This window comes from Hyaena hyaena, unplaced genomic scaffold, assembly GCF_003009895.1.
Source record: "Hyaena hyaena isolate Hyena2069 unplaced genomic scaffold, ASM300989v1 scaffold_294, whole genome shotgun sequence".
In the NCBI taxonomy this organism is placed as follows: domain Eukaryota; kingdom Metazoa; phylum Chordata; class Mammalia; order Carnivora; family Hyaenidae; genus Hyaena; species Hyaena hyaena.
The window spans coordinates 575,916-593,665 of NW_024080923.1; the positions used below are offsets into that span (position 1 = coordinate 575,916).

The window sequence follows — 17,750 nt, forward strand, 5'->3', positions numbered from 1 at the left end:
AATAAAGTATATTTTGCAGCAAAGCTACTCAAATGAACTTTTTAGTTTCCCAGTGCAGAATTATGTTATGTTATGTTTACACTTTATTTCAGTCTGTTAAATGTACAATAGCATTATGTCTAAAACAATAACATACACGTCTTAATTAAAAATATACTTTATTGCTAAAAAAATGTTAACCAGCACCTCATAACTGACCACAGATCTCCATAATAAAGACAGTAATGAGGAAAAGGTTTGAAGTATTCTAAGAATTACCAAAATGTAACAGGGAGACAAAGTGAGCAAATGCTGTTGGAAAAATGGGGCCGACAGACTTGCTCAACACAAGGCCGCCACACACCTTCCATTTGTAAACATACCTGTGAAGCACAGTAAGGTGAAATCAGTAAGACAAGGAATGCCTAAATACCATAAATTTCCGTTATTTCTTTTGGGCCTGTGATTTTCATCAGTTTTTAGCCACCCGAGATGGGTCTGAAGCACCGATTCTGATTTCCCGTTGTGAGTTTCGGTATACGCACGGGCACAGAACTCACTTCTCCTGGCTGTGGCTGGCCTGACCCGGGACCGGTGGGTGGCCGAAGGGGGCGCTGCATGTCGGCTCCCTTGGCCACCCTTCGCGCATTCGTATAGGAAAGGGGAAAGGTGGCGTCTAGGGGTCCAGGGTGATGCCATGCCCTCTGCATGCAGGACCGTTTCTTGCGTTTCCACTCATTTTCTAGTTACAAACTATCGGTGTTCACAAAAGAGTGGGCCTTTTGGTTCAAGTTGGGTGAGCCTTCTGCTAGTTAGAAGGGACTCCAGAGAGCCGACAGGCCACCCTCCAGCGGGCATTCTTTTGGTCTTCACGCCCCTGGAATGACAGTTGAGGAAGAACGTAGATTCTTCTCTGGTTCTCCTTGAGCTCATTCTACACTGAGCACAGCGGGACCATTGGATTAATTTTCCCTCAGCTCCACACTCCCCGGGCCTGGCGTCCTGCTTTGACGGAGTCCCTTGGGGAAATCACCCCCTGTGGGGGTAGTTAGGTACGTTGTGCATAGAAGTATATTTAACATCTGATACAGTATACGTGTAAGACTGTGTTAGCTTCTAGAGACTACCAAGTTTCGAAGGAAAGACCAACATCCTGAAAGACTGTCGCACTCAAGTGGTAGAGTGTGAAGCAGTATCAAAGGCTGGCGAGAGAGTATTCCACAGAATGAAGGCAGCCGGCAGGTCTTCAGTGCAGCTGCTGTGACCTGCTGGCTTTTGTGTGTTCCCGCTGGCTGGGAGCTTTGGGGCCTTTAGTCATGAGCCGATCACAGACCTTTACTAAATGGATTTGCTAATCTGGGGGAAACACTCCTTTGAAAACCATTCCAGCCGAATTGATGAACACGCACCGCTTCCCAGAGACCAGCTCTGTTACTTTCCCTTACGTAGGGGGCTGCTAACTGGTGTCTGGCCACCTAAAGTGAACCTCAGCACTGACCGTTCTTCTCGCCAACATCCCGCTGGGACATTTTACCCCTTATGAGTAAGAGGAATAGACTAATTGTTAATTTGGTATCCTTTTAGATTATACATCCCAAAACTGATGATCAAAGAAATCGATTACAAGAGGCTTGCAAAGACATCCTGCTGTTTAAGAACCTGGATCCGGTAAGACAGATCTCAGTAATCAGAAATGTTTTTTTTTTTTTTTCCCCAGCGTCAGAGTGAAGAACTGGGCAGGGTCTTGGACTTTACCCTCGTTACAAGCTGGCATCACCCGGGGTGATGTGAGGCCCCACCGTGGAGGCCTGCGTGTGCAGTGGGCTGGGTTCTAGGAGCGCAGCTCCAGGCTTCACAGGTGCTTTGTCGCAGGCCTGCCTGCACCCGTCTGGGGAAGACACTGTCTCATCCCTCGAGGCTCCTTGTTACAAGCATTGCCCTGAGAAACAGCCCAGTTGAGAGAGGGTAGGACCTTGCATTCTTTGTATAGCCAGTCAAAGGTGTAGCATGGTGCAGGTGAGGTGGATTGCCTCTCTTACCAGCTAGTAAGAGTAATTATATTTTTAAGGAGAAACTTGTCTGTTACACATATTTTAAAGGTAACATTTTACTTGACTTTCAAGGAGGGGGGTTTCTTTTATTTTTATTTATTTATTTATTTTAGTAAGGATTTCGAAATCTCTGGTCTTTGGTTCTGGGTGGCTTTCTAGAACACCCTCTTTCAGTGTGAGTGAGCATGCTGTCCGCATTTTGCCCTGCATTCTGACTTAATTGTTCTCTTCCTTCATGACAGATTATGCTTCTTCACTGCTCTGTGGTCATTTGGGTTACCATGATCCTGCCGCCATGATCCAAATGTGGGAAATGAGTCAACTCTTCTAGCTTACTCAACTTTTTTTTTTGTCACATGCAGCATCTATTAGAGTTTTCAGATTGATGTCCTGGTGAAGAAAGCATTAAATTACACCTACTCTTTTAAAGATAAGATCTTCTGAAGGGCATTTTTATAAAGAGGAAGGGACTGTATTATACCAAATCTTCTACACTGGGTCATATGATGCCCTGAAACATTTTTTAAAAATCCTTTGTTTTGCGGCACCAGGGTGGCTCAGTCCCTTAAGTCTCTGACTTCAGCTCAGGCCCTGATCTCACGGTTCCTGGGTTTGAGCCCCACATTGGGCTCTGTGCTGTCAGTGTGGAGCCTGCCTCGGATCTTCTGTCTCCCTCTTCCTCTGCCTCTCCTCTGCTTGCACTCACTTGAGCTCTCTCTCTCTTTTTCTCTTTCAAAAATAAGTAAACATAAAAAAAAGATTCTTTGTTTCTAATACCACATATGTTTCTTTCACATCCTCCAGGAACACAGATTATACTTTGTGACTTTGGAGATGTTGATTTAGGGCCAGATGTTAAAAGTTCTTGTCTGGTTTGACTCAGGTCCTCTAGAATTCTTACTGAATTTGCAAAACTATGAGCTCTAAAGAATGGGGGTGTTGGTTGTTAATGAAAAATTAAGAACCTAAGAAACAAAACTTTAGGAATTCCATTTAGGAATGGAAACATTTTCTTGTAGTATTAACTACTAGATAGAATAAATGACTAATGGGAATTTGTGAAATTTTGATGGGCTTCCAAATAATCACACATTTCATTTGTCTAGAATGGTAATGGTTCTTTGAAATAAAGAATGCTTAAACTATAATTTCTTTTTTTTAATGTTTATTTATTTTTGAGAGAGCACAAGCAGGGAGGGGCAGAGAGAGGGAGACAAGAATCTGAAACAGGCTTCAGGCTCTGAGCTGTCAGTACAGAGCCTGACACAGGGCTTGAACCGGTGAACCATGAGATCTTTTTTTTTTTTTTAACGTTTATTTTTGAGACAGAGACAGAGGACGAGCTGGGGAGGGGCAGAGAGAGAGGGAGATAGAATCTGAAACAGGCTCCAGGCTCTGACAGCACAGAACCCGATGTGGGGCTCGAACCCATGAACCACGAGATCATGACCTGAGCCAAAGTCGGCCGCTTTAACCGACTGAGTCACCCAGGCGCCCCGAACCGTGAGATCTTGATGTGAGCCGAAGTCAGACGCTTAACCAACTGAGCCACCCAGGTGATATTAAACTATGTGATTTCTAATGATCTTCTACCATTGCGAGTCCAAATAATTATCAGTGGAAAAATACAACTTTGGGTGTGTATGGGGGCAGGCACTGAAATTAAACAAATTTAGTATTTAACTCTTGTCCATCACATACGTGTGGAAGAGAGCTGTAAAATTAATCCTCAGTTTTCCCCTTTGGGGTAGGCTTCAGCTAAGCAGATTCTCTATTCTTCAACTAGAGCTTTACATGGCAGAATTTCAGAGCTCACTGAAAACAGTGTCTCTCATGCTGTGCTTTGCCTGTATATCATCGGAGGATCTGGTGAAAAATGCAGGGTCTGCTTCAGTGGGTTTGTCATGGAGCCCGAGAGACTGCATTTCTCACCGACCCTCAGGTGAGGCTGACGCTCCTGGCCCACAGCCACACTTCCCTGAGCGGAGACTAGGGCCAGACGTGAAAATGCTCTTGTTCAGGATTTTGGCACTCTCACCTGTTATTTTGTTTGCATACTTTCCTATTGAACTGAACCCACATTTTAATGCATCAGCAATGTCTAGACATTGCTATTCAAGTGCCTATACACTAAGTGATAAACAGATGGGAGTGAAATAGCTGTTAGGTATGCTTTCCTGAAATGCTTCCTATTCTGTTCTATCTAAACTAAGCTTATTTTTCTTGCCATTTCAGCTTAACTCTTCTAAAGCTCTGTGCAAATTGCATTTAAAATAATAAAATTACATTTAAAATAATTTTTAAAAACTATTGGCTAGTAGATTCTGGCAAGGAGCATCTTTATTTAATTAAAGTGATTATTTTTATAAAAAGTAAATGTTTTTAGCATTCTTTTGCTTCTTTGTTTGAGGTCTTATATATTTTAAAGGCCAGTTCATAAGGGAGGGGGAAAAAATGAAGAAGCCCCTTCACAAAATTACCAAGTTCATGAATTACCATTATTGAATATTTTATAGGGAAGAAGCAAATGTATTTACATTGTTGCTTCCAAAACATCTTTTTAAAAAAGTTTGAGCTTGAACTGTCTTGATTTATTTCCGTACTCTCTCAGATCCTTCTGGGAATGATGTAAAATATAGATGAGTAAAAATGTTTTTTTCTCAACACATTTCCACCTGGAATTAAAAAAAAAAAACTCCCCAAACATGGCAGTTTGAAGATTTTAGGCTAAGCTTGTGGTTTTATTTATTTATTTATTTAAATGTTTTATTTATTTCTAGGAGATAGAGAGACAGCGTGAGCAGGGGAGGGTCAGAGAGAGAGGGAGTCACAGACTGAAACAGGCTCCAGGCTCTGAGCCGGCAGTCAGCACAGAGCCCGACGCGGGGCTCGAACCCACGAACCGCGAGATCATGACCTAAGCGAAAGTCGGACGCTTAACCGACTAAGCCACCCAGGCGCCCCAAGCTTGTGGTTTTAAACAGTCTTCTAGTTTCTCATGATCCACATTTTTTTCCCACAATAACGCATGTGCATTTACCTTGAATGACATACCCGGCTCCTGTAACCTGCCTGTACAACAGCGCCCTTCAGTTTGATGCCTTGACTGCATACTGTGCTCCAAAGTCTGTACAAAGCGTTGGATGCCACAGAAATGCTTGGTTGTTGTCCTCTTGGAACTTAACAGTTTGACGGGGGATCCCGATACCCACACCAAGCAATTTGGTGAAACGTGGGAAATACTATAATGCAGTCAGGCTGTTGTGAGAGGGTGAGGGTCTCTCAGCCCCCTGAGGTTTCAGGAGGCTGGGGAGGCCGCCTGAGCTGAGCCTCAGAAAATGGGTGGGGTAGGAAATTGGCAGGGGAAGAAGGCGCAGAGAGTGTTCTCACTGGAGCCCACGGTGGAGGACCCCCAGCGGTGGGAGCACGGGTGTGTGTGCGCGCGCCCTGTTGTAAAGGACACGGGTCACAGAGGTCTCGACCGGCACCCTGCAGCGTTGGCCACGTATTGAAGGCAGTGGGAAATCACACTTGAAATGTTTGAAGCGGCGAAAGTATAATTAAATGTGTGTGAGGTTACTGTGGAGGCAGGATAGAGGGTATTAGAGTGGGAAAGGGACTTCGGGAAGGGCGAGGGGGTGGTTTCATAAAATGCTCAGGATTAGCAGGAGCGGGCACTTTTTAGGTACTGGATGATTTGTGACGTGATGCACCAGGCCTAGGATGACTCCCTCCCCGAGTCTCTGCTGGAATGACCGCGAGCTGGTACCTTTTTCTGAAATGGGAAAATTTCGAGGAGGAAAGGGGGAGCAGTAATTACTATCTCGCAAGAAGGATGATTAGGCTTTTTATCTAGCATCGCACCTCAGTTCCCTGAAGTCATTGTTTAGCCTGGAAATCTTGCACCTCCCTGGCCTCTGAACACTTTTTCCTGCGAATGCTGTGTGTGCATAGGTTGAGCACAGCATTTGTAATTATTAGTCTCTTTGAAGATCTCCTTTTCATGAATATTTTAATGCTCGGCTCAGTAGGCCATTTTTCTTCTGCAATATTTCTAATTTGAGGCAAACTGAAATAATTTTCCTAGGCTCTCTGATAGGTTCTTTCATTAACGGAGAGTAAATTGTTGTTTTTGAAGTGAGTCAGAGACCTTTCACCAAGCACAGCCTTGGGTCTGCATTCCATAGCATAAGCTGTGGATTTCTCACTGTGATTGTCAGTTGCTGGGAAAGCCTCTGCATATTAAATGTTTCCCAAGTTCTTTCTGCTCTGCATAATTATGGGTAAAGTGCATTTTGATTGATTAGAACAGACACCTGTCACACTGAGAAGTTCTAGAAGAAATGATTGTTCTGTATTTTGCCAGGAATTACTTTTCTATCTCTCTGTGTGTGAATTCCTAAGCTTTATAATGTTCTAACATGCAGCTCATTCCAAGATGACAAAAAATAATGTTATTTCATTTTTCTCTCCCATTTGACATTTAGAGAAAGAGCTAATCAATAAAGCTGGTATTCCCTCTCCTTCTGACCTTAGAGACTTGGAATATAAATAGTAAGCAACACAAAATATTAGTAAACCATTTAATCAAACCGTAACTTTGGTAGGTTGACCATATGTTGCTTGGTTGATGAACTCATATGGATAAAATGGTCCCTGCAGGGCCAGTTAGCATCACATCAAGACAGCGCTGTTTTACTGCCGCATCGGCCTCATCTTCCACAGGGGCTGCACTTTCCCATGTAGGTGTCAGAGCCACACAAGGACCTGGGGGTAGGGGGTCCTGCAGACCACCCCCATCACCCCTCCAGAAGCTGTCCGTAGCCCACGTGAAGATGCAGTAGTATGTGTCCTGTTTCCGTGGAGAACTTGGCTTTTTTATTAATTAAATTTTTAGGGTCACCTGGGTGGCTCAGTCAGTTGAGCTTCTGACTTGGGCTCACGTCATGATCTCACAGTTTGTGGGTTCGAGCCCCACGTTGGGCTCTGTGCTGACAGCTCAGGAGCCTGGAGCCTGCTTCCGATTCTGTGTCTCCCTCTCTCTGCCCCTCCTCTGCTCTCTCTCCATCTCTCTCTCTCTCTCTCTCAAAATTAAATAAACATTAAAAAAGTTTTTTTAAGTCCGTATGCTTATACAATTTATAAAAATTCAAAAAGAACAAAAGAGGAGTGGTGCCTGGATGGCTCAGTCAGTTGGAGCTTCTGGGTCTTGGTTTCAGCTCAGGTCTGGATCTTGTGGTTCCTGAGATTGAACCGCGCATCAGGCTCTGCACATATAGCATGGAGCCTGCTTGGGGCTCTGTCTCTCTGCCCACCCCCCCCACACTTGCGCATATGTATCTCTCTTCCTCTCTTTCTCTCTCTCTCTCTCTCTCAAAATAAATGAATAAAAACGCTTACAAAAAAGAACGAAAGAGTAGTCAGGGGAAGGAAGTCCCCCTTACAGCCCCGCCTTCTGGCAGCCCAGCTTCTCAGGAGTCCCATTCCTTTAGCGTTCTGATGGTATTGCTCTGGGGTTATGCTGTGTATAGACCAGTACGTTGTTTTGTTTTTCTGTTTTTCAAGTTTTAATTCTAGTTAGTTAACATATATGGTAAAATTGGTTTCAGGAGTAGAATTTAATAATTCATCATTTACATATGACACCCAGTGCTCATCACAAGTGCCCTTAATGCCCATCATCCATTTAGCCCATCCCCCACCAACCTCCCTCCAGCAACCCTTAATTTGTTCTCTGTCTTTAAGAGTCTCTTATGGTTTGCCTTCCCCCTCTTTTTTTCCTTCCCATGTGTTCATCTGTTAGTATTTCAAGTTTGTTTATTTTGAGAGAGAGAGAGGGAGACAGAGAATCCTAAGCAGGCCCTGCATTGTCAGCACAGAGCCCAATGTGCGGCTCAAATGCACGAACTGTGAGATCAGGACTGAGCCAAAACCAAGAGTTGGACGTTTTACTGAGTGAGCCACCCAGGCGCCCCTGCTTTGTTTCTTAAATTCCACATATGAATGAAATCATATGGTATTTGTCTTTCTCTGACTGATTTCTTTTACTTAGCATAATACACTCTAGCTCCATCCACATCATTGCAAATGGCATAATTTCATTCTTTTTGATGGTGAAGTAATATTCCATCATATATATACACATATGTGTGTGTGTCTATGTATATACTACATCTTCTTTCTCCCTTCATTAGATGATGGACCCTTGGGTCCATAATTTAGCTATTGTTGATAATGCTGCTGCTATAAACATTGGGTTGCGTGTGCCCCTTTGACTTTGTATTTTTGTATTCTTTGGGTAAGTACCTAGGAGTGCAATTACTGGGTCTTAGGGTAGTTCTGTCTTTAACTTTTTGAGGAACCTCCATACTGGTTTCCACAGTGGCTGTACCAGTTTGCATTCCCACCAACAGTGTAAGAAGGTTTCTCATTCTCCACATCCTTGCCAACATTTGTTGTTAATTTTAGCCATTCTGATAGGTGTCAGGTGATATCTCATTGTGTTTTGATTTGTAGTTCCCTGATGATGAGTGATGTTGAACATCTTTTCATGTGTCTGTTAGCCACCTGTGTGTCTTTGGAAAAATGTCAGTTCATATTTCTGTCCATTTTTTAATCGTATTATTTGTTTTTTGGGTGTTGAGTTTAATACGTTCTTTATAGATTTTGGATACTAACCCTTTATCTGATATGCCATTTGCAAATATCTTCTCCCATTCCATAGGCTGCCTTTTAGTTTTGTTGATTGTTTCCTTCGCTGTGCAGTTTCTATATTGATGAGGTCCCAGTAGTTCATTTTTGCTTTTGTTTCCCTTACCGCTGGCAACGTGTCTGGAAGGAAGTTGCTATGGCCAAGGTCAAAGAGGTTGCTGCCTGTGTTCTCCTCTAGGATTTTGATGCACATATGAAAGACCCACTGCTAATATCTCCTCAGTAGGGAAAAACAGAGCTTTCCTCTATGGTCAAGAACAAGACAGGGATGTTCAGTCTCACCACTGTTATTTAACAATGGAAGTCCTAGCCTCAGCAGTTAGACAACAAAAAGAAATAAAAGGCATTTAAATCAGCAAGGAAGAAGTCAAACTTTGACTCTTCTCAGATGACATGATACTTTATGCAGAAAACCCCAAAAACACCAAAAATTACTAGAACTGATATACGAATTCAGCAGAGTTGCAGGATATAAAATCAGTGTACAGAAATATGTTGCATTTCTATGCCAATACTGAAGCAGCAGAAAAAGAAATCAGGGAACATTTATAGTTAACACCAAAACCGTAAGGTACTTAGGAATAAACCTAAGCAAAGAGGTAAAAGATCAGTATATTGTTTTTAAATTTTGATGGCAGCAAACTTCCCACGGTGTTCTGCCCGGTTCTTCTTTTTACCGAACAATATATCTGTATTTATGGAGGTTCCATATTCTTTTAAAAGATTATTCATATCAGTATTTATAAAAGTTTAAATTGGTAACATTTATGTATTATAAAGCCAAACTAAGAAAACACATTAACATTTTGTTATCTGTTTGATTAAAATAATATAACAAAGGAGGGCCCATATCATCAAAATAACATTGAAAAAGAAGAACAAAGTTCAGGACTCACACTTGCCCTTTTTAAAAATTTTACTGCAGAGCTCCAGTGATAAAAATCATGTGCTACCGGCATAGGCAGACACATAGAACAAGAAATAGAATTGAGAGTCTACAAACCATCCCTGTACATTTGATTTGACGTCCATTTAACTTTGACAAGAGGGCCACGGCCATTCAGTGGGGGGAAGAGCAGTCTCTTCAGCAGATGGCGGGAGACAACTGGACGTCCACACACAAGGGAAACAGGTTGGACCCCTCCCTTTACACTGTACACAGCGATTAACTCAGAGTGGATCCAAGACCTAAATGTAAGCTCCCAAACTATAAAAACTCTTAGAAGAAAACACAAGGGTAAGTCTTCATGACCTTGGGTTTAGGGAGATACCAAAAACAGGAGTATGAAAAGAAAGAAATTGGACTTCAGAAAGAATAAACATTTTGTGCACCAAAGGACATTATCAAAAAAAAAAAAAAAGAAAGACATTCTACTAAATGGGAGAAAATATTTGCAAGCCACATATATATAAGGGCATGATACCCAAAATCTCCTTACGGCGATCAACAGAACAACTCAACTTAAAACTGGGCAAAATACTTGAATAGACATTTCTCCAAAAAAGATCTACAAATGACCAATAAGCACATGAAAAAATCCTCAACATGGCTAGTCATTGGGAAAATGCCAATCAAAACCTCAGTGAAATACTAGCCCAGCCTCACTAGGGTGCGTAAAATTTTCTTAAAAAGGAAAATCACAAATGTTATTGAGGATGTGGAGAAGCAGCAGCCCTAGTACATTGTTGGTGGGAAAGAAAATGGTTTAGGCACCATGGGAAACAGCTTGGCAGCTTCTCAAAAAGTTAAACATTGAATTACCATACAGCTCAGGAGCTCCACTCCTGGGTATAACCCAGAAGAATTGACATAGATATTCAAACAAATACTTGAATATGAATGTTCAGTAGCCCCGCTACTCATGATAGCCCCAAACTGTCAACAATGCAAGTGTCCATTGATGGATGGATGAATGAATAAACACATAATGGCATATTTACAGTAGAGTATTATCCATCTATAAAGAGGAATGAAGTATGATAGATCTAGAGCAAGGATGGGCCTTGAAAACCTTACTTACACTAAGAAATAAGTGGATGGAAAAGGTCACATGTTTTATGATTGCATTATATGGAATATCCAGATTAGGTGAATCCATGGATGATGGATGAAAATGTGACATGATGAAAATGTTTTGGAACCAAGAAGTGATGTTTGCACAACTTTTTGTGGCCACTGAATTGTTCACTTAACCATGGTTAATTTTATGGGAAATTTAACCTCATAAAACCATCTTGTATATATAAATCATTTGAGCATTTTGATTTACATTAGTTTTAATATTTAATGGCTAAAATACACTTTAAGGATGCAGTTAAATCAGCTGTTTACAGAATCAATCACTGAAGTGCCTCCACTAAATCCCTGGGTACCACAGAACATCGTTTGAGAAACACTGAGCTCTTTTGTGTATTCCAGGGTCTTCATATTGTTGCTGTATTTGTTCTGAGGAAATATTTTTTTCACTTTCTAGCTTTTTCTCACTAGCCGAAGTTTATCCTTAAGCCTTGTCAACCATGCTTCAGCAGAAGAAAAATTTTATATAGTTTAAATAGTTGTTGAAGGGGCACCTGGGTGGCTCAGTTGGTTAAGCGTCCGACTTCAGCTCAGGTCATGATCTCACGTTTCGTGGGTTCAAGCCCCGTGTCGGGCTCTGTGCTGACAGCTCAGAGCCTGGAGCCTGCTTCAGATGCTGTGTCTCCCTCTCTCTCTGCCCCTCCCCTGCTCACGCTGTCCCTTTCTCTCAGAAATAAATAAAAAACATTTAAAAATTAAAAAAAAAAATAGTTGTTGAAGAATAGGTTTGAGGTTTCTGGCTTCCGTTTTAATAAATCTGTCCTAGGGAGGTGAAAGGTTGCTTCTCGAGGAGAACCATAGTGACAAAGAAGAGTGATAAAAAATTTTGCCACAGTCATCTTTGGTTTTGCTTTTGTTTTTCTGTTCCATTCTATTTTGGTTTTGGTGCTAAACCAAAAAGGATTGGAGTCAGAATTTGAATTCGGTAAGTTATTTAGGTAATCTCTATATAAATTCTAGGGATGACTAATACAGGGAAGTTTTAAAAACAAGTATCTTGAAAGGACATTTGCAGTAGTTCTTTACTAACCTAGGTGTTTTAAATGCCCAGATTATATTTCACATTATAAGGTATATGGTGGCTTGGTGGTTCATTTTTCAATATATTAGTGATCTTTGCACTGAAATATTCTGAAGTTGCCAATTATAATTACTTTCATTCAGGCACTGAATATGAGAGGAAATATATAATCCTCATTTGTATGCAGTAAGGAAGACTGAACTGTGTGTGTGTGGATAAGAATTAGTGGCAGTGATGGTATTTCTATTTCTTTGAGCTTATTCACAGGAATATAAAGCTAATTATGGTTAGTGAAGAGAACATATTGCAGATAAACATAAGGATTGTATCTTTTCTTTTAAAAACAAATAGGAGCAGATGTCTCAGGTGTTAGATGCCATGTTTGAAAAATTGGTCAAAGAAGGGGAGCATGTAATCGATCAAGGCGATGATGGTGACAACTTCTATGTGATCGATCGGTAAGTCTCACGTAACTTCACTGCTGAAACATGATGAACCTCTTGTGTTAAATCTCAGTGGTTCTCCTAATGACTGGCAAATTAATATTTGATCGTTGCTGTTACCTCTTTATTCTTAGTACTACATAACAGGCACTGGAAACCTGCTGTGAATACGTGTGGTGAAACCACACTGGAGCACGGAAGAAGGCATAGTTTATAGAAGAACTGATGATTTTGGTTAGTGAAATCTATAAATCCCAGTCATTTCCTTCAAGCTGCCTCATTTATTAACTTCTGCTAGAGAAGATGCCTGTTACAGTTAGGACAGAAGCAGATCACAGTGTTAAATTCTATTAACTCAATCTGTGTTGTTTTTTAAAAGGTTCTTTTTTTTTTAATGAACTCTAAAGTAAAACATCCCCATGGTAGAGAGAGTAGTTTTATGTTTTTTCCAGAAATTGTTTCTGCATTCTTGTGCATTAAAAGCATTATAGAGAAGTGATTTTTAAAACATTGTAGAGAAATTATTTTCTTTCAGTGAGAGGCATGTGTTCATACTGAAAATGTAATTTCAGAAAACTTAAGTGGTGCTTTACTTCATCAGCGAACCATGTGCTTTAAGCGACAATTAGGTAAGAGCCCTGCACTGTTAATGGGGGAGCAGTCTGAACTGGGTCTTTTGGAAAACGATGATAAAGTATTTATGAGACCACTGGCATCCCCGGCTCCTCCCGTTCCGGGTGCAACATAGGATATCTCCCTGCTGGGTTCATTGGGTTACATTTGCTGCTCTGAGCTGTGCTCAACTCAGAGCCTTGCGGAAGATCCCAGCCCACATGTCTGCGCAGGCCTCATTTCCTGACTTGGCTGTCCTGCATCAGTGATTGAGCCCGCTGTCCACATCGAGAGTTCTTACTGATTCCTCCATTCCCTCATCCCTGATGCCTCAGTGACCCGTAAAGCGGTTTGCAAGGTGCTAGCCAGGGGTAGGGTGAGTCCTCTGATTTTAGAACAGACCCATTTATCCCATATGTAAATTAGTCTTGATCTTGGTATCATTAACAGCCATCATCAGTGAAACACCTCAGAAATTCCCTCCGCTGTTAAAAGTGTATTTAACTGTAGGGTATATGAGGAACCCAAATATGGTTAAAAACTCCCTTACATTTCCCTTTCGGTTACCTCCTCATCACCCATTGGACAGGTGAAAACTCCCAGGCACACACAAGTGACGGTAGTCCGTTAAAGTCAGCCAGCCTGGCGGCCAGGTCTCTTGGCCACGGTTTGTGGTCTTTCCACGGCCTCACGCTGCCTGAGCCCTCACATTTTGAGGCAGGAAATCTATACGAAAAGGCAGTACAGATTACAGACTGATGTGATTGCAGATGGACTGATAGTTATTTCTCATCAGCACATTTGTTGTGTATTTTATTCTGTTCAGAGTAGAAAATGTAGAGAACGGGTTTAGTGCAAAAGTATAAATAGTGTCAATAGAAGAAGTAATCTGTATTTGGAAAATGGTCATGAAACAAATTTTAGAAGGTATCCTTGAAAAGCTATTCTGTCCATGAATTTGCAAACCAGTTATTCTCATTATTATTCTTTTTTTTAGTTATTCTCTTATTATTATCATTGTCTAGTTTCTTACATTTTTTTGTTTCTGTTGTTTCCTTGCCATTCATAATCCTTTCCTAATCTGAAAAGCTCTCCCTTTTTTTGTTTTTGTTAAGGGTTTAACCAATACGATAAAGCCAGAGTTTCTTTCTTTTTTTTTTTTAAATATGTGTTTGTTTGTTTTTTTTTTCCTGAGAGAGAGAGGAAGAGAGAGAGAGAGAGAGAGAGAGAGAGCATGAGCAGGGCAGGGTCAGAGAGAGAGGGAGACAAAAAACAGGCTCAAGGCTCTGAGCTAGCTGTCAGCACAGAGCCTGACTCGAGGCTCAAACCCATGAACCGTGAGATCATGACCTGAGCCAAAGTCGCTCGCTTAACCGACTGAGCCCCCCAGGCGCCCTAAAGCCAAAGAGTTTCTGCTGTCTGCCCTCCTGGTGTTTCGGCCAGCCTTGAGCCCTGTTCTCTGATCAAATACAGTGTGTGGGAAGGGAGTCCTCCACCAGAAGAATGTAGTTATATAGATAGAGGATCTGTCAGATAATGTAGCACAGTGTCATGCAGACTGAGTGTTACTTGCTTAGAATAAGAACCCAAATAAAAGATAAAAGACGTACAGAAAGACCAGGATCAGATACTTAGTCTGAATTTCTATTAGTGTTTGCCTTAGAATGGGGAGTCAGTCTACAATAAAAGGCCAGATGATGTAAAGAGCTAGATCGAATTTTTTTGGCTTTGTAGGTGTGTGATCTCCGTCACAACTATTTAGCTCTGCTGTGGCGGTACAGATCAGCGATCCGTAAGGCATAAACAAACCCATGTGTCTGTGTTCCATTAAAACTTTGTTCATGAAAGCAGGCAGCCAGTCTGTGGGCCACGCTTTGCTCGTCCCTCCCTTATATTATAAAGGACCCTTCTGAGTGCTGTACAGTGGTGCTGACCAAATTGTTATAGCTGTATTTTTTCTTTTAAGTTAGTATCTTCTGGGGCGTCTGGATGGCTCAGTCATCCCAGACTCTTGATTTCAGCTCAGGCCACCATCTCATGGTTTGTGAGTCTGAGCCCCATCTCAGTCTCTATGGTAATAGTGTCGCCCCCTCCCCCCCCCCAAATAAATAACATTTTGAAAAAGGAAAGTTGCTTTCTTCTCCTTTTAAAAGTAATACATGTTCATTTTGGAAACAAAACCTCTTTAATTAGATAGTGAACATCCTAGACTCTTTCACTATTTTTAACGCTCAGAGATAACTACAGACAGCTTTGTTTCATATACATTCCTTCCGAAGGATGTCTGCACATACACTTTTGGTTGTAGTCTCTATTTTTATCATTTATTTTATTATTGTAAACTTTGTTTAGTCTCCTTCTCCCCCGCAGGCCCACGTATGGTCCTTACCCTCAGCTAGCTGATGGTGTCCGCCTGCTGGTCTGGCGACACCTACTGGTGGCCTCTTAACCCTTCTCGGCCAACAGAGGAGGCGGCGAAGCTGGAAAGGGGATTTTTCTTGCATAGGGCTCTTCTCTGAAGTTATGTTTGATATCAGTGAGATTTTACTTGCATTACTTTTACCTCCAATGTTTCATATGCCCAACAGAGGAACATTTGATATTTACGTGAAATGCGATGGTGTCGGAAGGTGTGTGGGTAACTACGACAATCGTGGGAGTTTCGGTGAACTGGCCTTAATGTACAATACGCCCAGAGCAGCCACCATCACTGCTACCTCTCCGGGAGCTCTGTGGGGTTTGGTGAGTGAGCCGATTACATGACCTGGATGTTATTTGTACACGCTGTTACGACAGAAGCCAGGTAGATGGGGTTATTTCGTTCTCATGCTGTCCTCAGCAGTCATCAGGGTATATGTTACACAGTGGATGCTGAACTCTTGGGTCTGTACTGAGACAGTGCTGAGTTAAATCTTCCCGTTCTTTCCCTGATCAAGTCAGGAGCACAGCCTCCCTCCCCTGGGAAAGATACTCAAATCCAAAATGCTCACACAGAGCTTTCAGTGTTGTGTTCTATTATCTGTGCTTCCCAAAGTGTGGTCCCCCAGCCAGTAGCATCTGTATCACTTGGGTACTTGCTAGAAATGGAAATTATGAGGATCCCACTTACCGATTTGGGCCCACAGAATCAGAAGCTTTGGAGATGGGGCCCAGCGATGCGTGCTTGAGCAAACCCAACCACGTGACTCTGTTGCCTGCAAGCATTTGAGAAGCCTCTGTAAACAGATTCCCTTGGTGTGCTATAAATTGGTAACAACTTGGCATTGAAAAGCAGCTGGGTAGAGAGAAAATACTTGATGCAGGGGTTCTCACCTGGACGCACATCAGAATTACTTTGTGGGGACGTGGGGGGTGGTTAAAACAAATCCTTGCTGAGGGCCCATCGCAGACTAATTTAATCAGACTCTGTGGGGTGAGTCCTGGGCTTTTAAAATAAGTGTGTTAATAGTGATAATTCTACAAGGCTTAAAAGTCAGTTTAAATACACTTGGGTGAGGTGGAAAGGGGGATTCTTTTTTTTTTTTTTTTATGTTTTATTTATTTCTAGGAGAGAGAGAGAGAGACAGTGTGAGCAGAGGAGGGTCAGGGAGAGAGGGAGTCACAGACTGAAACAGGCTCCAGGCTCTGAGCTGGCAGTCAGCACAGAGCCCGATGCGGGGCTCGAACCCACGAACCGCGAGATCATGACCTAAGCGAAAGTCTGACGCTTAACCGACTAAGCCACCCAGGCGCCCCAGGGGGATTCTTTTCATGTGTGATATCAGGGGGCGCAGTAGCTAGAAGACTGGTGCTTCTCAGACTCCAGTGTGCTTACCTGGGAATATAGTTAAAATGCAGATTCCGATTCACTGGGTCTGGAATGAGGCCTATGATTCTTCTTTTCTCATAAGCTCCCGGACACTCCATTGCTGCTGTGCTCGGAACACTTTTTAAGTAGCTCTGATTTAGGGGCATGTTTGTGATACTTGTATTTTATTTTCAAATTGTTGAAAACAGCCCACTCTGTAGTTTCCACATGGATATATTTGATTAGTTCACTCCCAAATCCTTTTTTGGAAGGAGGAGAGGTTAAGAAAGTGGAAGTCTATTTGGATCTGGTTCCCAAGGACTGTAGCTTTGTAGAAGTAGCACTGTACTCAATGACGACTCAGCACTTAACTCGGAAGCAGATTCAGCTGATAAAAATCTCCTGTTTAAAGAAATAATATGTACTGTATTTCCTCTTATGACAATCAGGCAGTTACTGTCGATGTAGTAAAAATGTGATGAGTTGCATTTTAAGATGTAGAAGAAAAATGGGAATTATTTCCCACAGGAAGAAACTCGTCATCTGAAGTGTTTCAAGCACTATTAAAGATTTGAACCCAGCTAAGTAGAAACACCCAACCAGACCAGGCTAGGTCCATAGGAAGTTTCCTGTTTCTCTGTCATCAGAATGATGGGCTAAACCCAGAGCCTGCTGTGAGCTGTTTCATTAAGGAAGGCACAGGTCAAAAATGTAATGATCCCAGGGGCACCTGGGAGACTCTGTCGGTTAAGCATCCGACTTCAGCTCAGGTCATGTGGGTTCAGACTCTCTGCTGACAGCTCAGAGCCTGGAGTCTGCTCCAGATTCTGTGTCTCCCTCTCTCTCTGCCCCTCCCCCACTCACACTCTGCCTCTCTATGTCTCTCAAAAATAAATAAACGTTTAAAAAAATGTAATCATTCCATTGAGGTTGCCAGCCAGGGTCAGATGGCTGCACAGTCAGGAGCCTCCTCCCGCACGCCTGTGGAGCAAGACCGCACATTTAGCAGTTTGGCCCCTCTCAGTCCTGATGACCTGGAGCCCTGGCGGACACCTTAAACTAGGTACAA

General features: G+C 42.3%; 1 protein-coding gene across 1 annotated transcript in view; it reads left to right on the forward strand.

Moving 5' to 3' along the window:
- The window catches only part of PRKAR2B (protein kinase cAMP-dependent type II regulatory subunit beta), an 87,453-nt gene that overhangs the window by 56,547 nt on the left and 13,156 nt on the right, over positions 1-17,750 (forward strand). Inside the window, exons 4-6 of the mRNA XM_039247195.1 lie at positions 1,564-1,647; positions 12,191-12,297; positions 15,483-15,636. Of these exons, the coding sequence (XP_039103126.1) occupies positions 1,564-1,647; positions 12,191-12,297; positions 15,483-15,636 (345 nt within the window). The remainder of the gene's footprint in view (positions 1-1,563; positions 1,648-12,190; positions 12,298-15,482; positions 15,637-17,750) is intronic.